The 20,057-nt window shown below is 51.2% G+C and overlaps 1 protein-coding gene across 2 annotated transcripts in view; it reads left to right on the top strand.

Annotated features, from left to right (window-relative positions):
- The window catches only part of LOC130284987 (uncharacterized), a 123,391-nt gene extending 103,334 nt beyond the window's left edge, over positions 1–20,057 (top strand). The window contains exons 2-3 of one of the 2 annotated variants that reach the window (XM_056536016.1): positions 18,258–18,459; positions 19,358–20,057. In XM_056536016.1, the coding sequence (XP_056391991.1) occupies positions 18,258–18,459; positions 19,358–19,764 (609 nt within the window). In that variant the 3' untranslated portion in view covers positions 19,765–20,057. Of the gene's footprint in view, positions 1–17,516; positions 18,460–19,357 lie in introns of those variants that run through there. The other variant, XM_056536015.1, reaches the window with a different exon arrangement.

Below are 20,057 nucleotides of genomic sequence, written 5' to 3'. Positions count from 1 at the left end.
GGGGCGACAAGCCTTCTTTACCGTGAGGACTGTGAATTTATGGAACGGTCTACCTCAGGAACTGTTCACAGCAGGAACAATTAACAGCTTTAAAACGGGGTTAGATACATTCCTGGAACAAAATAACATTAATGCTTATGCAGAATTATAAAACTACATCCCTTCCCCTTATCCCCTTACACCCTTCACTTCAATTCCCTGGTTGGACTTGATGGACGTATGTCTTTTTTCAACCATACTAACTATGTAACTATGTAACACCGGCAGGTGTATAACGTGTGGTATAAAACAGAACTACAGGTACTAAATAGTACGCTATTTGCTTGTATGTAGGCCCTTTGCAATGATAAGGCCACTGTTAAGCGTATTTGTACTCAGGAAAAACTTTTTTTTCTTTAATACACTGGCAGGTGTATAACGTGTGGTATAACACTGAATTTAGCACAGAGACAGAGTAACAGGTGAAAAATTGTAAAAAGGCACTAAAGTCCACACTAATATGACTTATTTCTGAACAGCAGCAGGACCCAACAGTGCAGCACCACCCCAAAAAAAAAAAATCTAAATTGCACTCTGTCACACAATTCTGAGCAGCAGAAGATTTGTGGAGAAAAAAAAAACTCAATAGAGCTGAAAAATGAGGAGATGAGATGCTTCAGAAAGTTCAGGCAGCTTGGAGATCTGTATGAGGCAGCTGACAGCTATCTGCCCCTCTCTCCTGCAATGCTCAATAATGTGAATAGGAGGTTTAGCTATCAATGATCCTTCTCAGAGTAACAGCACAGCACTCTGCACTCCTGCCTTTCCCTAATGCTGATGTGACTAGTGGTATGAGCTATACACACACACACACACACACACACGGGCTGTGACATCACAGGGGTCAGTGAACACTGATAGGCTGCATCTCACATGTGGTTCTGGGTCAGCCCGCCTACCTTCATTCCCGCCGCTGTTTCCCGCCCTCCCATAATCCCCTGCCCCATGTACTCACATGTGGATCCGCCATCTTAGCTCTACAATAGCCTGGAACGCTGTAAAATGGAGTTTAATGAAGCGATTCGTGCGATAGAATCGCGGCGATATTCGTAGCGAATCGAATTTTTCATGAAATTCGTAACGAATTCGGGTTCGCTCATCTCTATATGTAACCATGGAGATTGTGATGTCGCCTAGAACCTTCACAGAACCGACAGCTTTATGAGAATCAGCACTCCCCTGAGCAGAACCATCACCACTATAGGTTGTCAAATAACCCGGATTTAACCCAAACATGTGAGTCCAATAGGGTGCAGGCATGTCCTCTATCCTTACAGCTTCCCGTGGCTGTTGGTTTGATACCGTTTGGGGACAGCCAAGGAGGCATCTGCAGGCAACAAAGGTAGGTGTGTGCTTGTGTGTGTGTTTCCTATGCAGATCCTAAGCCCAGTGGCACATGCAAGTAGGAGGAGTAAGAAGGGTTCCTGGCAAATCCGGGTTATGGATTGCATTTAAAAATGCTCCATCAGAGTGCAATGGGCTCCTGTCTTGCTGCTTAGCAATAATGTTATGGGTTTAGGGTCTGCTGTGTGTACTGGTGGTTGACTGCCACCCAGCCAGAGTGTGTATGGGAGGCTGGCTGGCAGCCTCCCTTCCTGCAAGCAGTGATAGTGCACATGAAGGGGACATTGTTGGGCCCGCCCCTTTCACGGTTATTGCTTCTCGGCCTTTTGGTTAAGATCAAGTGCAGTTGCTTTGCGCAGTGGCAGTATCATAGCCCATGAGGTCGTACCGAGGCGTGATCTCCTAGCATTGTGGTAGAGATTTTGCATAGTACGATTGCAGTACTTTTCGTTTTTATTAGAACAGCAATTCTCAAGAGCATACCACCTGAAGATCATCTCCTGCCTGCCTCAGAACATCTGAAGAAGGAGAAGATCTTGAACACTGCAGCTCCGGAGGAAGCCGACGAAGAACTTGGAAGAAGGGAATCGGCGGTGAATTCCGGAACTTCGGCGAAGACGAAGGTGGCGCAGAATCTTTTCGAAGAAACTTGCTGCCTCTGGAGAAGGATTTGCATAGCTCCTCCCACCGGGAACGGATCTGCATAGCTCCTCGCACCCGGGAAAGAAGACTTTGCGAAGCCTCTCCACAAGCAAGGAAGCGAAAAGAGCCTGCTGGAAGAAGCCATGGCCTCAACCAGCAAGTCCACCCAAGAGGCTGCAGGGCAAGGCCTGGAGGTCCAGTCTCAACCACAGCAAGCTTCGACCTCCACCACAGCAATGCCAAGGCAGAAGGGCGGCAGAATCCCCAACCTTGAAGCTCCAACCCTGGAGCCCTGGATGAGGCAGATTGTTGCTGAAGCCTGTGGACGGACGGGTGCCGGACATGTCCCACGACGTGTTCTGCAAGAAGATGCTGGCGGATCAAGGCTTCTCCACGGCTGATACGCTTGGAATAGCAACATTCATGTCCGGAATCTTCTACATCACCTTTGCCACCATTGGGACCTGAATCCCGAATCCCCTTTCTCTCGCTTTGTGGGCAACTGCCCTATTCAAAGAGAGGAGAGGCGGGTGACGGTCTCAGTGCGGAACCCACACACCCCAGGCACGGACATCTCAACCTTCTTGAAGCGCTTCTGCACCGTGGTGAGGGAGCCCACCCGCATCCTGAACTCCCTAGGATACTGGACCTGCAAGTGGTCTGTGGTCGTCAGACTGAACAAGAACCTTGCTTCTCCAGATGGACTACAGCACCTGCCACCGACATTCTCCTTGGGCAACTCCACAGGGCTTATCTTCTACCCGGACATGCCGCAGACCTGCAGGAGATGTGGCAAGATAGGCCACGAGGGCAAGGACTGTAAGGAGGATGCCTGCAGGTTTTGCCGTGTGACAGGTCACACGACCAAGGACTGCCCCAAGAGCAAGACCTGCAACCTCTGCGGATTGTCGGCCCACAGCTACAAGGACTGCCCCCATGGGCATCTGTGGCAGCGAGAGCACCGAAGCCAGCCCCAGCTCCGGAGCCAGCAGCATGGATGGCCAAGCCGACCAAGGAGGGTGTCACGATTCGGCTGGCTGGAGGTGGATCCTCTGTGCCAGAGAGGGATTGGCGTGGACCGTGTCGGTGGTCCGGTTCTAAGTTGCTACTGGTATTCACCAGAGCCCGCCGCAAAGCGGGATGGTCTTGCAGCGGCGGTAGCAACCAGGTGGTATCCACCGGCAACGGCTCAACCTTTCTGACTGCTGAGATAAGCGCGGTACAAGGGAGTAGACAAGAGCAAGGGCGGACGTAGCAGAAGGTCAGGGCAGGCAGCAAGGATCGTAGTCAGGGGCAACGGCAGAAGGTCTGGAACACAGGCTAGGAACACACAAGGAAACGCTTTCACTGGCACAATGGCAACAAGATTTTAACTATCCAGATATAGATTGGGGTCCGGGGTTGGCTAAAACTACAAAGGGGCGACAATTCCTAAATTTATTGCAGGATAATTTTATGGGCCAGTTTGTGGAGGACCCAACAAGAAGTGATGCCTTGTTGGATCTAATCATTTCCAACATCGCAGAGCTGGTTGGTAATGTAACTGTGCGGGAAAACCTTGGTAATAGCGACCACAATATAGTTACTTTTGACTTAAAATGTAGAAAACAAAGACAGGCGGGGAAGGCAAAAACATATAACTTTAAAAAGGCAAATTTCCCTGGGCTGAGGGCTGCACTACAGGACATAGACTGGGGGGAGGTGTTCTCAAATACTGATACAGAAGGTAAATGGGACATCTTTAAATCAACTCTAAATAACTATACAGCTAAATATAACTCTAAATAACTATACAGCTAAATATATACCAAAGGGGAACAAATATAAACGATTAAAACTAAATCCTACATGGCTGACACATGATGTTAAAAGAGCAATAAACAACAAAAAAATTGCGTTCAAAAAATACAAATCTGATGGGTCAGCTATAACATTTAAACAGTACAAGGAGCTTAATAAAATCTGTAAAAATGTAATAAAAACAGCAAAAATTCAAAATGAGAGACAGGTGGCCAAAGAAAGCAAAACTAATCCTAAATATTTTTTTAGATATATAAATGCAAAAAAACCAAGGACAGAGCATGTAGGACCCCTTAATAATGATAATGGGGAGGTTGTCACAGGCGATCAAGAGAAGGCGGAGCTACTGAATGGGTTCTTTAGTTCTGTATACACTATGGAAAAAGGAGCTGACATTGGCCAGGTCAGTGCTGGTAACACATCATGTAATGTACTGGACTGGCTTAATGTAGAGATGGTACAAGGTAAGTTAAGTGATATAAATGTAAGCAAATCCCCAGGACCGGATGGACTACACCCAAGAGTTCTTAGATAGGTAAGTTCAGTAATATCTGTACCCCTGTTCATGATATTTAGAGATTCTCTGGTGTCTGGTATTGTGCCAAGGGACTGGCGCAAGGCGAATGTGGTGCCAATCTTCAAAAAGGGCTCTAGGTCTTCCCCAGGAAACTATAGACCGGTAAGTTTAACGTGCATTGTGGGTAAATTGTTTGAAGGACTTATAAGGGATTACATACAGGAACACATAGGGGATAATTGTATTATAAGTGATAGCCAGCATGGGTTTACTAAGGATAGAAGTTGTCAAACCAATCTAATTTGCTTTTATGAAGAGGTGAGTAGAAGCCTTGACAGAGGAATGGCTGTGGATATAGTGTTTATGGATTTTGCTAAAGCATTTGATACTGTCCCTCATAGACGTCTGACAGGTAAGTTAAGGTCTTTGGGTTTGGAAATTTTAGTTTGTAACTGGATTGAACACTGGCTCATGGATCGTACCCAGAGAGTGGTGGTCAATGATTCGTACTCTGATTGGTCCCCGGTTATTAGTGGTGTACCCCAAGGTTCAGTACTGGGCCCGCTGTTGTTTAATTTATTTATCAATGATATAGAGGATGGTATTAACAGCTCTGTTTCTATCTTTGCAGATGACACCAAGCTTTGTAGCACGGTACAGTCTATAGAGGATGTGCATAAGTTACAAGATGACTTGGATAGACTAAGTGTCTGGGCATCCACTTGGGAAATGAGGTTCAATGTGGATAAATGTAAAGTTATGCATCTGGGTACTAATAACCTGCATGCATCGTATGTCTTAGGGGGGATTAAACTGTCAGAGTCACTGGTAGAGAAGGATCTGGGTGTACTTGTAGATCACAGACTACAGAATAGCATGCAATGTCAGGCTGCTGCTTCCAAAGCCGGCAGGATATTGTCATGTATCAAAAGAGGTATGGACTCAAGGGACAGGGACATAATACTCCCCCTTTATAAAGCATTGGTACGGCCTCACCTGGAATATGCTGTTCAGTTTTGGTCACCTGTCCATAAAAGGGACACTGCGGAGTTGGAAAGGGTGCAGAGACGCGCGACTAAACTAATATGGGGCATGGAACATCTTAGCTATGAGGAGCGATTAAAGGAGTTACAATTGTTTAGTCTTGAAAAGAGACGTTTAAGGGGGGATATGATAAACGTATATAAGTATATTAATGGCCCATACAAAAAATATGGAGAAAAACTGTTCCAGGTTAAACCCCCCCAAAGGACGAGGGGGCACTCCCTCCGTCTGGAGAAGAAAAAGTTTAGTCTCAAGGGGCGACACGCCTTCTTTACCGTGAGGACTGTGAATTTATGGAACGGTCTACCTCAGGAACTGGTCACAGCAGGAACAATTAACAGCTTTAAAACAGGATTAGATACATTCCTGGAACAAAATAAGATTAATGCTTATGAAGAAATATAAAATCTCATCCCTTCCCCAATATCGCGCCACATCCCTACCCCTTAATTCCCTGGTTGAACTTGATGGACATATGTCTTTTTTCGACCGTACTAACTATGTAAGATCCGGCAAGGGAATGCAGGGGAAGTGAGTTATAAGTAGGGAAGAGCACAGGTGAAGGTACTGATTAAAACCTCATGCGCCAATCAGTGGCACACCGGCCCTTTAAATCGCAAAGACCCGGCGCGCGCGCGCCCTAAGGAGCGGGGCCGCGCGCGCCGGGACAGCACAGACGAGGAACGGGTCTGTTAAGCGAGTCGGGATGCGCATCGCGAGCGGGCGCGTCCCGCATCGCGAATCGCATCCCGGCTGGGAACATTATCGCAGCGCACCCGGTCGGCAGGTCTGACCGGGGCGCTGCGAATAGGAGAACGCTGTGAGCGCTCCGGGGAGGAGCGGGGACCCGTAGCGCTCGGCATAACAGTACCCCCCCCCCTTGGGTCTCCCCCTCTTTTTGGAACCTGAGAATTTGAGGATAAGATTCTTGTCCCAATCAATCAAAAAATTTTTTTTACCTCTGACCGTCTTGGATGCCAGAATTTCTTTCACCGAAAAAACATCAGAGAACCCGGAAACTGGAGTGGGAGAAACAACTTTGGGAGAGAAGCGGTTAAGGATGAGTGGTTTAAGGAGAGAGACATGGAAAGCATTGGGAATACGGAGGGAAGGAGGAAGAAGGAGTTTGTAAAAGACAGGGTTGATTTGGCACTTGATTTTGAAAGGACCAAGATAACGTGGTCCCAGTTTATAACTGGGGACACGAAAGCGGACATACTTGGCGGAGAGCCATACTTTGTCTCCGGGAGAAAAAATGGGGAATTTTTATTTTCCTATCGGCATGTTTTTTCATCCGGGATAAGGCCTGTAAGAGAGAATTTTGAGTCTCTTTCCATATGGTGGAGAAGTCCCGAGTCACCTCATCAACAGCGGGCAAACCAGAGGGCATGGGAGTGGGAAGGGGGGGAAGAGGGTGACGGCCGTACACCACGAAGAATGGGGATTTAGCGGAAGATTCAGAGACTCTGAAATTGAACGAGAATTCGGCCCATGGTAGAAGATCTGCCCAGTCATCCTGGCGGGAGGAAACAAAATGTCGCAAATAGTCACCCAGAACCTGATTAATTATTTCTACTTGCCCATTGGATTGGGGATGATAAGAAGACTAGAAGTTTAATTTGATTTTGAATTGATTACAGAGGGCCCTCCAGAATTTAGACACAAATTGAACGCCTCTATCCGAGACGATATGCGTAGGCAGCCCGTGAAGGCGAAAAATGTGTATAAAAAATTGTTTCGCCAACTGAGGCGCAGAAGGAAGACCTGGAAGAGGGATAAAATGTGCCATCTTGGAGAATCGATCAACGACCACCCAAATAACTGTGTTGCCATGGGATAAAGGTAAGTCAGTAATAAAATCCATACCAATCTGAGACCATGGTCGTTCAGGAACAGGCAGAGGATGGAGGAGACCAGCAGGCTTCTGGCGAGGGGTCTTGTCCCGGGCACAGACTGTACAAGCCCGCACGAAATCAACAACATCAACTTCCAGGGTAGGCCACCAATAAAATCGAGAGATGAGCTGGATGGATTTTTTGATGCCAGCATGGCCTGCGAGGTGTGAGGAGTGTCCCCACTTGAGAATCCTGAGGCGCTGGCGTGGAGAGACGAAGGTCTTCCCTGGAGGAGTTTCTCTGATGGAAGCTGGAGAAGTGGAGATCAGACAGTCCGGAGAAATAATGTGTTGCGGGGAAGCTTCCACTTCAGAGGCATCCGATGAACAAGAGAGGGCATCAGCCCTAATGTTCTTGTCAGCAGGGCGAAAATGAATTTCAAAGTTAAAACGGTCAAAGAGCAACGACCACCTAGCCTGGTGAGGGTTCAGCCGTTGGGCAGACTGAAGATAAGAGAGATTCTTGTGATCAGTGTATATGATAACTGGATATTTGGATCCCTCCAGCAGGTGCCTCCATTCCTCAAGCGACAATTTTATGGCCAGTAGTTCTCGATCAACAATGGAGTAGTTTTTCTCCGCCGGAGAGAAGGTCCTAGAAAAGAAACCACAAGTAACAGCATGTCCGAAAGAATTTTTTTGTAGGAGAACTGCTCCAGCTCCCACCGAGGAGGCGTCTACCTCCAGCGAGAAGGGCTTAGATGGATCAGGTCTGGAGAGTACGGGAGCAGAAGAAAAGGCCGTCTTTAGATGATTGAATGCGTCTTCCGCTTGAGGAGGCCAGGACTTAGGGTTGGCGTTTTTCTTGGTTAGGGCCACGATAGGAGCCACAATAGTGGAAAAGTGCGGAATAAATTGTCTGTAATAATTGGCAAACCCCCAAAAACGTTGGATAGCACGGAGTCCGGAGGGGCGTGGCCAATCCAATACGGCTGATAGTTTATCTGGGTCCATTTGTAGTCCCTTGCCAGAGACTAAGTATCCTAGGAAGGGAAGAGATTGACATTCAAAGAGACATTTTTCCATTTTGGCATATAATTGATTGTCCCGAAGTCTCTGAAGAACCATGCGGACATGCTGGCGGTGTTCTTCTAGGTTAGCAGAAAAAATCTAAATATTGTCTAGGTAAACCACAACACAGGTATATAGAAGATCACGAAAAATTTCATTTACAAAGTCTTGGAAGACGGCAGGGGCGTTGCAAAGCCCAAAGGGCATAACCAGATATTCAAAGTGTCCATCTCTGGTGTTAAATGCGGTCTTCCACTCGTCCCCCTCCCTGATGCGGATGAGATTATATGCACCTCTTAAGTCCAGCTTGGTAAAGATGTGGGCGCCTCGTAGGCGATCAAAGAGTTCCGAGATAAGAGGTAGGGGATAGCGTTTTTTTTACAGTGATTTTATTAAGTCCGCGGTAATCAATACAAGGGCGTAAGGAGCCGTCTTTTTGGAAACGAAAAAAAATCCAGCTCCGGCAGGGGAGGAAGACGTGCGGATAAACCCCTTTTTTAAATTCTCTTGGATGTACTCCGACATGGCTTGTGTTTCCGGAGCAGACAGAGGATAGATTCTGCCCCGGGGTGGAGTAGTACCAGGGAGGAGGTCAATAGGACAGTCATAAGGCCTGTGAGGAGGCAAAGTCTCTGCTTGTTTTTTGCAAAAAACATCAGCATAATCCAGATAGGCCTTGGGGAGACCATATATCGGAGGAACCACAGGGTCTTGACTGACAGTACAGGGAGCAGGCTTAAGACAGTCCTTGTGGCAAGAAGTACCCCAGTTCTTGATTTCCCCGGTGGTCCAATCGAGGGTTGGGGAATGGCGTTGAAGCCACGGTAGTCCAAGAAGAATTTCCGAAGTGCAGTTAGAGAGGACCAGAAATTCAATTTTTTCGTGTTGGGGTCCGATGCACATTAAGAGGGGTTCCGTGCGGTAACGCACAGTACAGTCCAATCTTTCATTATTAACAGAGACGATGTAGAGGGGTCTGGCGAGACTGGTCACCGGGATGTTGAACCTGTTCATGAAAGAGGCCAAAATAAAATTTCCTGCAGATCCGGAATCCAAGAAGGCCATAGCTGAGAAGGAGAAGGTAGAAGAAGAAATCCGCACAGGCATAGTAAGACGTGGAGAAGCAGAGTTCACATCAAGAGCTGTCTCACCTTTGTGCGGAGTCAGCGTGCGTCTTTCCTGACGTGGAGGTCGGATAGGACAATCCTTCAAGAAATGTTCGGTACTGGCTGTCACGATGCCGGCTGGCAGGTAGTGGATCCTCTGTGCCAGAGAGGGATTGGCGTGGACCGTGCTAGTGGATCGGTTCTAAGCCACTACTGGTTTTCACCAGAGCCCGCCGCAAAGCGGGATGGTCTTGCTGCGGCGGTAGTGACCAGGTCGTATCCACTAGCAACGGCTCAACCTCTCTGGCTGCTGAAGATAGGCGCGGTACAAGGGAGTAGACAGAAGCAAGGTCGGACGTAGCAGAAGGTCGGGGCAGGCAGCAAGGATCGTAGTCAGGGGCAACGGCAGGAGGTCTGGAACACAGGCTAGGAACACACAAGGAACGCTTTCACTGGCACAATGGCAACAAGATCCGGCAAGGAAGTGCAGGGGAAGTGAGGTGATATAGGGAAGTGCACAGGTGAAGACACTAATTGGAATCACTGCGCCAATCAGCGGCGCAGTGGCCCTTTAAATCGCAAAGACCCGGCGCGCGCGCGCCCTAGGGAGCGGGGCCGCGCGCGCCGGGACAGGACCGAGGGAGAGCGAGTCAGGTACGGGAGCCGGGGTGCGCATCGCGAGCAGGCGCTACCCGCATCGCGAATCGCATCCCGGCTGGCAGCGGAATCGCAGCGCCCCGGGTCAGTGGATCTGACCGGAGCGCTGCAGCGGGGAGAGTGAAGCGAGCGCTCCGGGGAGGAGCGGGGACCCGGAGCGCTCGGCGTAACAGTACCCCCCCCCTTGGGTCTCCCCCTCTTCTTAGAGCCTGAGAACCTGAGGAGCAGACTTTTGTCTAGGATGTTGTCCTCAGGTTCCCAGGATCTCTCTTCAGGACCACAACCCTCCCAGTCCACTAAAAAAAAAGTTTTCCCTCTGACCTTTTTGGAAGCTAAGATCTCTTTGACAGAGAAGATGTCCGAGGAGCCGGAAACAGGAGTGGGAGGAACAGATTTGGGAGAAAAACGGTTGAGGATGAGTGGTTTGAGAAGAGAGACGTGAAAGGCATTAGGGATACGAAGAGAAGGAGGAAGAAGAAGTTTATAAGAGACAGGATTAATTTGACACAAAATTTTGAAAGGACCAAGATAGCGTGGTCCCAACTTGTAGCTAGGGACACGGAAGCGGACATATTTAGCGGAGAGCCATACCTTGTCTCCAGGGGAAAAAACGGGAGGAGCTCTTCTTTTCTTATCCGCGAACTTCTTCATGCGTGATGAAGCCTGTAAGAGAGAATTTTGGGTCTCTCTCCATATGATGGAAAGGTCACGAGAAATTTCATCCACAGCGGGCAGACCAGAGGGCAAGGGGGTAGGGAGGGGGGGAAGAGGGTGACGGCCGTACACCACGAAAAATGGGGATTTGGAGGAAGATTCAGAGACCCTGAAGTTATACGAGAATTCGGCCCATGGAAGGAGATCTGCCCAGTCATCCTGGCGGGAGGAAACAAAATGTCGCAAATAATCACCCAAGATCTGGTTAATTCTTTCTACTTGTCCATTGGACTGGGGATGATATGCAGAAGAAAAATTTAATTTAATCTTGAGTTGTTTACAGAGAGCCCTCCAGAATTTAGACACGAATTGGACGCCTCTATCCGAGACAATCTGCGTAGGCAACCCGTGAAGACGAAAAATGTGTACAAAAAATTGTTTAGCCAACTGAGGCGCAGAAGGAAGACCAGGAAGAGGGATGAAATGTGCCATTTTGGAGAATCGATCAACGACCACCCAAATAACAGTGTTGCCACGGGAAGGGGGTAAATCAGTAATAAAATCCATACCAATCAGAGACCAAGGCTGTTCGGGGACAGGCAGGGGATGAAGAAAACCAGCGGGCTTCTGGCGAGGAGTCTTATCCCGGGCACAGATAGTGCAGGCTCGCACAAAGTCCACAACATCCGTCTCCAGAGTCGGCCACCAATAGAAGCGGGAGATGAGTTGCACAGATTTCTTGATGCCCGCATGACCTGCGAGATGGGAGGAGTGACCCCATTTGAGGATTCCGAGGCGTCGGCGTGGAGAAACAAAGGTCTTTCCTGGAGGAGTTTGCCTGATGGAGGCAGGAGAAGTGGAGATCAGGCAGTCAGGTGGAATGATGTGTTGCGGAGAGAGTTCAACTTCTGAGGCATCCGAGGAACGAGAGAGAGCATCGGCCCTAATGTTCTTATCGGCAGGACGAAAGTGAATCTCAAAATTAAATCGGGCAAAGAACAGAGACCACCGGGCCTGGCGAGGATTCAGCCGTTGGGCAGACTGGAGGTAGGAGAGGTTCTTGTGGTCGGTGTAGATAATAACAGGAAAACTTGATCCCTCCAGCAGATGCCTCCATTCCTCAAGTGCTAATTTAATGGCTAGAAGCTCTCGATCCCCGATGGAGTAGTTCCTCTCCGCTGGAGAGAAGGTCCTAGAGAAAAAACCACAAGTGACAGCATGCCCGGAAGAATTTTTTTGTAGAAGAACAGCTCCAGCTCCCACTGAGGAGGCATCAACCTCCAATAGGAAGGGTTTGGAAGGGTCAGGTCTGGAGAGCACGGGAGCCGAAGAAAAGGCAGACTTGAGTCGTTTAAAGGCGTCTTCTGCTTGAGGAGGCCAAGACTTGGGATCAGCATTTTTTTTGGTTAAAGCCACGATAGGAGCCACAACGGTAGAAAAATGTGGAATAAATTGCCTGTAATAATTGGCGAACCCCAAAAAGCGTTGGATAGCACGGAGTCCGGAGGGGCGTGGCCAATCTAAGACGGCAGAGAGTTTGTCTGGATCCATCTGTAGTCCCTGGCCAGAGACCAAATATCCTAGAAAAGGAAGAGATTGGCATTCAAACAGACATTTCTCAATTTTGGCATAGAGTTGATTGTCACGAAGTCTCTGAAGAACCATACGGACATGCTGGCGGTGTTCTTCTAGATTGGCAGAAAAAATTAGGATATCGTCCAGATATACAACAACACAGGAGTATAACAGATCACGAAAAATTTCATTAACAAAGTCTTGGAAGACGGCAGGGGCGTTGCACAGGCCAAAGGGCATGACCAGATACTCAAAGTGTCCATCTCTGGTGTTAAATGCCGTTTTCCACTCATCCCCCTCTCTGATGCGGATGAGGTTATAGGCGCCTCTTAAGTCCAATTTAGTAAAGATGTGGGCACCTTGGAGGCGATCAAAGAGTTCAGAGATGAGGGGTAAGGGGTAGCGGTTCTTAACCGTGATTTTATTAAGACCGCGGTAGTCAATGCAAGGACGTAGGGAGCCATCTTTTTTGGACACAAAGAAAAATCCGGCTCCGGCAGGAGAGGAGGATTTACGGATAAAGCCCTTTTTTAGATTCTCCTGGACGTATTCAGACATGGCAAGAGTCTCTGGGGCAGAGACCGGGAGGAGGTCGATAGGACAATCATAAGGCCTGTGAGGAGGTAGAGTCTCAGCTTGTTTTTTGCAGAAAACATCCGCGAAGTCCATATAGGCCTTAGGGAGACCGGTTACTGGAGGAACCACAGAGTTACGGCAAGGGTTACTGGGAACCGGTTTTAGACAGTTCTTGGAACAAGAGGACCCCCAACTCTTGATCTCCCCAGTGGACCAATCCAGGGTTGGGGAATGAAGTTGAAGCCAGGGAAGTCCAAGGAGAATTTCCGAGGTGCAATTGGGGAGGACCAAAAGTTCAATCCTCTCGTGATGAGATCCGATGCTCATAAGAAGGGGCTCCGTGCGGAAACGTATGGTACAGTCCAATCTTTCATTGTTTACACAATTGATGTAAAGGGGTCTGGCGAGACTGGTCACTGGGATGTTGAACTTGTTGACGAGAGAGGCCAAAATAAAATTTCCTGCAGATCCAGAGTCCAAGAAGGCCACAGTAGAGAAGGAGAAGGCAGAGGCAGACATCCGCACAGGCACAGTAAGACGTGGAGAAGCAGAGTAGACATCAAGGACTGTCTCACCTTTGTGCGGAGTCAGCGTACGTCTTTCCAGGCGGGGAGGACGGATAGGACAATCCCTCAGGAAGTGTTCGGTACTAGCACAGTACAGGCAGAGGTTCTCCATACGGCGTCGTGTCCTCTCTTGAGGTGTCAGGCGAGACCGGTCGACCTGCATAGCCTCCACGGCGGGAGGCACAGGAACAGATTGCAGGGGACCAGAGGAGAGAGGAGCCGAGGAGAAGAAACGCCTCGTGCGAACAGAGTCCATATCTTGGCGGAGTTCCTGACGCCTTTCGGAAAAACGCATGTCAATGCGAGTGGCTAGGTGAATAAGTTCATGTAGATTAGCAGGAATTTCTCGTGCGGCCAGAACATCTTTAATGTTGCTGGATAGGCCTTTTTTAAAGGTCGCGCAGAGGGCCTCATTATTCCAGGATAATTCTGAAGCAAGAGTACGGAATTGTACGGCATACTCGCCAACGGAAGAATTACCCTGGACCAGGTTCAACAGGGCAGTCTCAGCAGAAGAGGCTCGGGCAGGTTCCTCAAAGACACTTCGGATTTCCGAGAAGAAGGAGTGTACAGAGGCAGTGACGGGGTCATTGCGGTCCCAGAGCGGTGTGGCCCAAGACAGGGCTTTTCCAGACAGAAGGCTGACTACGAAAGCCACCTTAGACCTTTCAGTGGGAAACAGGTCCGACATCATCTCCAGATGCAGGGAACATTGGGAAAGAAAGCCACGGCAAAACTTAGAGTCCCCATCAAATTTATCCGGCAAGGATAGGCGTAGACCAGGAGCGGCCACTCGCTGCGGAGGAGGTGCAGGAGCCGGTGGAGGAGATGACTGCTGAAGCTGTGGTAGTAACTGCTGTAGCATAACGGTCAGTTGAGACAGCTGTTGGCCTTGTTGCGCTATCTGTTGTGACTGCTGGGCGACCACCGTGGTAAGGTCAGCGACAACTGGCAGAGGAACTTCAGCGGGATCCATGGCCGGATCTACTGTCACGATGCCGGCTGGCAGGTAGTGGATCCTCTGTGCCAGAGAGGGATTGGCGTGGACCGTGCTAGTGGATCGGTTCTAAGCCACTACTGGTTTTCACCAGAGCCCGCCGCAAAGCGGGATGGTCTTGCTGCGGCGGTAGTGACCAGGTCGTATCCACTAGCAACGGCTCAACCTCTCTGGCTGCTGAAGATAGGCGCGGTACAAGGGAGTAGACAGAAGCAAGGTCGGACGTAGCAGAAGGTCGGGGCAGGCAGCAAGGATCGTAGTCAGGGGCAACGGCAGGAGGTCTGGAACACAGGCTAGGAACACACAAGGAACGCTTTCACTGGCACAATGGCAACAAGATCCGGCAAGGAAGTGCAGGGGAAGTGAGGTGATATAGGGAAGTGCACAGGTGAAGACACTAATTGGAATCACTGCGCCAATCAGCGGCGCAGTGGCCCTTTAAATCGCAAAGACCCGGCGCGCGCGCGCCCTAGGGAGCGGGGCCGCGCGCGCCGGGACAGGACCGAGGGAGAGCGAGTCAGGTACGGGAGCCGGGGTGCGCATCGCGAGCGGGCGCTACCCGCATCGCGAATCGCATCCCGGCTGGCAGCGGAATCGCAGCGCCCCGGGTCAGTGGATCTGACCGGAGCGCTGCAGCGGGGAGAGTGAAGCGAGCGCTCCGGGGAGGAGCGGGGACCCGGAGCGCTCGGCGTAACACTGGCACAGTACAGGCAAAGGTTCTCCATGCGGCGTCGTGTCCTCTCTTGAGATGTCAAGCGAGACCGGTCAAATTGCATAGCCTCCACGGCGGAAGGCACAGGAACGGATTGCAGTGGACCAGAGGAGAGAGGAGCAGGGGAGAGAAACCGCCTCGTGCGAACAAAGTCCATATCCTGGCGGAGCTCCTGACGCCTTTCGGAAAAACGCATGTCGATGCGGGTGGCAAGATGAATAAGTTCATGCAGGTTAGCAGGGATTTCTCGTGTGGCCAGCACATCTTTGATGTTACTGGATAGGCCTTTTTTAAAGGTCGCGCAGAGGGCCTCGTTATTCCAGGACAATTCGGAGGCAGGAGTACTCGCCAACAGAAGAATTACCCTGGACCAGGTTCAGCAGGGCAGTCTCGGCAGAAGAGGCTCGGGCAGGTTCCTCGAAGACACTTCAAATCTCCGTGAAGAAAGAGTGTACAGAGGCAGTGACAGGATCATTGCGGTCCCAGAGCGGTGTGGCCCATGACAGGGCTTTCCCAGACAGAAGGCTGACTACGAAAGCCACCTTTGACCTTTCAGTTGGAAACTGGTCCGACATCATCTCCAAATGCAGGGAACATTGTGAAAGAAAACCACGGCAAAATTTAGAGTCCCCATCAAATTTGTCCGGCAAAGATAAACAGAGGCTGGATGCGGCCACTCGCTGCGGAGGAGGTGCAGGAGCTGGCGGAGGAGATGATTGTTGAAGCTGTGGTAGTAGCTGCTGTAGCATCACGGTCAGTTGAGACAGCTGGTGGCCTTGTTGCGCTATCTGTTGCGACTGCTGGGTGACCACCGTGGTGAGGTCAGTGACAAATGGCAGCGGGACCTCAGCGGGATCCATGGCCGGATCTACTGTCACGATTCGGCTGGCTGGAGGTGGATCCTCTGTGCCAGAGAGGGATTGGCGTGGACCGTGTCGGTGGACCGGTTCTTAGTTGCTACTGGTATTCACCAGAGCCCGACGCAAAGCGGGATGGTCTTGCAGCGGCGGTAGCAACCAGGTCGTATCCACCGGCAACGGCTCAACCTCTCTGACTGCTGAGATAAGCGCGGTACAAGGAGTAGACAAGAGCAAGGTCGGACGTAGCAGAAGGTCAGGGCAGGCAGCAAGGATCGTAGTCAGGGGCAACGGCTGGAGGTCTGGAACACAGGCTAGGAACACACAAGGAAACGCTTTCACTGGCACAATGGCAACAAGATCCGGCAAGGGAGTGCAGGGGAAGTGAGGTATAAGTAGGGAAGTGCACAGGTGAAGGTACTGATTAAAACCTCATGCGCCAATCAGTGGCGCACCAGCCCTTTAAATCGCAAAAACCCCACGCGCCCTAAGGAGCGGGGCCGCGCGCCGGGACAGCACAGACGGGGAACGGGTCTGTTAAGCGAGTCGGGATGCGCATCGCGAGCGGGCGCGTCCCGCATTGCGAATCGCATCCCGGCTGGGAACATTATCGCAGCGCACCCGGTCGGCAGGTCTGACCGGGGCGCTGCGAATAGGAGAACGCTGTGAGCGCTCCGGGGAGGAGCGGGGACCCGGAGCGCTCGGCGTAACAGATGGTAAGAAGGCGAAAGCCACCACCCCTGCCCCATCCTGTCCCGCCCCTGCCGCCCCCTCCCCTGCCCCTCCCGCCCCTTCCCCTGCCACCCCATCCCGTCCCACCCCTGCCCCCCGTACCCCACCCTGGCCCACCTCTGCCCCGTCCTCCCCTGCCCGGGCACTCTCTCCTGCCCCCTGCCCCACCCAGCCTCCTTTCTCTCCTGGCCCAGCAGCACCTAACCCCCCTCCAGCTGCTGGCGCCCGCTCTTCGGAGGATTTTCCTGTGCTTCCTCCCCCAGGTACCATACAGAGGAAGAGGAAAGGAAGGGACAATGCATCAGATGAGTCCCACAAGAGAAAGATTATCGAGACCTGCGAGACCCCTCAAGCTTCAGAGGAAGAGGAGGAGATGGAGCAGGTCTGTGAGAGCCTCCAAGCTTCAGATGGAGAGTAGGAGATGGAGCAGGCTCAAGTGGAGCAGGTCCAAGCGGAGCAAGTCCAAGCTCAGTCTATGGAAGAGCTGCTGCAGGACCCAGAAGTCAAGAAAATCCTAGACACTACGGCCAACGACGAGTTCTTGGAAGGGCGCTATGAGAAGCCACAGGAGCTGACAGGCACCAGAGAAGAGGACCCGCCTGACCAGAGTGGTAACTAGTATCTGAACTAACCTCTCTTTTTATTCCCATGGCTCATCTCAACATCTTCTGCATTAATGTGAGGAGTATTAGAGCTAGGTTTAGATTTCAGACTGTCCTTACGTTCTTAGATTCTCAGAGGTGTGATGTTTACATTCTGCAGGAATGTGCTTTGTCTGCTTCTAGGTCTTACAACCATCTGGCCAGGCGGTGGCCTCACGGCCCTTCCTACTGGTCTGGTGGGGGTGACAGTAGGTCTGCGGGGGTGGCCATCCTGATCAGGGGAGGTAACTTTGCACTTGATTCCGTCCGGGAGCTCGTCTGTAGCAGACTTCTCGTCGCAGACGGTTCCTGGGTGGGTGAGCCCGTGCGGCTCATCAACGTGTATGCCTCCCCTGAGAGGGATGTCCGACTGGAGGTTCTCCAGGCCCTGCGGGCTGAGCTCGCCACCACTAGGGCAGTAGTGTTGGGTGGTGACTTCAACTGCCCCATTGAGGTGGACGGGCGCAGTTCTGGCACATCCGCCAACCTGGACGTCTAAGCTGCTGATTGAGATGGTGACAGAGGCATCCTTGCAGGACGTTGTTGGGTCCATTGGGAACGGCTCCGTAAACTATACGTGGAGCTGCCCCGATGGCTCGCTCCGTTCTCAGATAGACTTCATCTTCACTTCGAGAGCAGTCAGAAAGGTGTCATACTCTATGGTCCCCTGCTTATTCTCTGACCACAGGGCCATTCGATTTCGGGGGACTCTGGGCCATGGATTCCCACCTGGCCCAGGCTCCTGGAAGTTGAATTGTGCCCTGTTGGAGCAGAGGGAGGTCATGGAGGAACTTAGGGATGCGTACCTTGTATGGCGTAATGACAAATGTCTGTTTAACTGCATCAGCGATTGGTGGGAATATGTTAAAGTCGAGTTCCGTTGTTTCTTTCAGGCAAAAGGCAGAAAACAGGCGTGTGCGAAGAAGTGGGACTTCAGGAAATTGCAGCGCGAGCTGCGGTCCCGGCAGGACCTGCTCCAGTGTGGCTGGGATGTCAGGGAGGAGCTGGAGGAGACCAAAAAGAGCTTGAAAAGGCACTTTGAGGAGGAATCCAAGCGAATCGTCTTTCGTTCCAAGGTGGAGGACCTGGAGAAGGGTGAGAAGTGTAACTCTTTCTTTTTCAGGAAGCTCCATGCTGGCCACACGCCCCTGACTGAGCTACGAGTTGAGACCGGACACATGAGGAGGGACAAGGAGGAGGTGGTGGGGGTCGTCTCCGACTTCTACAGCAACCTCTAGGCCCCCAAGTCATCCGACCCCGAAGCCGCCGAGAGGTTCCTGTCAGGTATCACTAACGTGGTTGATCCCGCAGGTGCGGAGGCTATGGACGATCCCTTGACGGTGGGGGAGCTGCTCTCTGCCGCTAAATCCTTTAAGCGCGGCAGGACCCCGGGCAGTGACGGTCTCCCGATCGAGCTCTATGTAGCGCTGGGTGACCTGATCTGTCCGGACCTGTTGGAGGTGTACGAGGAGATGGTGGTGGGGGGCAGAATGCCTCCGTCGTTGAGGGAAAGGGATGATCACGATCTTGTATAAGCGGAAGGGGGAGAGATGTGACCTGAAAAACTGGCGTCCCACCTCTCTCCTGAACGTGGACTACAAGATCCTCGCCAAGGTGCTGGCCAACAGGCTGAAATCTGTCATCGGGCAGATCGTCCATCAGGACCAGACCTGCGGCATTCCTGGTCGCAGGATTGCTGACAGCCTTGCCCTTGTGAGAGACACGGTCCATTACATCCAGGACCGTGGTGGCCGCGCCGCCCTGGTCAGCTTAGATCAGGAGAATGCGTTCGACCGTGTCTCCCACACATTCATGGGCAGGGCTTTGCGCAGGCTAGGTCTGGGGAAGATGTTTTGCTCTTTTGTTAATGTCATGTATTTTGATATTTACAGCACGATGTTGGTGAATGGCTGGAAGACTAGCCCCTTTTCCATCCTTTCAGGGGTTAGACAAGGCTGCCCTCTTTCACCTCTTCTTTTTGTTTGTGTTATAGAGCTCTTCGCTGAGACTATCCGGCAGAATGGAGAGATCAGAGGGATCACCGCACCAGGACCAGATCGCTACGAGGTCAAGTGCCCGCTCTACATGGACGACGTGACCGTCTTCTGTGCTGACCAGCGTTCGGTGACTGCACTCATCCAGACCTGCGAGGACTTTGGCAGAGCTTCTGGGGCAAAAGTCAACTGCGGGAAGTCGGAAGCCATGCTCTTCAGGGAATGGCACCTGGAGGCCTGGCGCCTTATGAACTGTTTTAAGGACGCAGTGTGGCTTGCCAGGAACCGCCTCGTGATCAACAGGGAGAACATGTCCGTCCGGGACTGCCGCAGGTTCATCAAGAGCCTGCTTAGAGACTATTCCATCTTGGACAGCCCGGCCGTTGATGAGGAAGAAGAGGAGTGAAGACCCCTCTCCTTCTCCCATGTCCCTTTGAAGATACAGCCCAGCAGTTTGGCCCTGTGATACGCCCCCTCCCCACCTCCACATAGTTGCCCATACAGCCACACAGCCCACGCCCCTACCCCGATCACAGATTGTATTGTTTTGTTGTTTGATGTCTTGTGCTTTTCTATTACAGGATTGAGCGGAGTGTTAGAGTAGCATGATGTGCATGTATAGCTTAGGGAACCTTTGCTGTGTATTGTACTGTCATGCTTTGTGTGATTGTAATTTATTGTATGACTTGTAATGACTGA

Source organism: Hyla sarda, chromosome 8 (assembly GCF_029499605.1).
Source record: "Hyla sarda isolate aHylSar1 chromosome 8, aHylSar1.hap1, whole genome shotgun sequence".
In the NCBI taxonomy this organism is placed as follows: Eukaryota; Metazoa; Chordata; class Amphibia; order Anura; family Hylidae; genus Hyla; species Hyla sarda.
The sequence above is the reverse complement of the archived record's forward strand: the minus strand, read 5'-3'. Positions and strand labels throughout refer to the sequence as shown.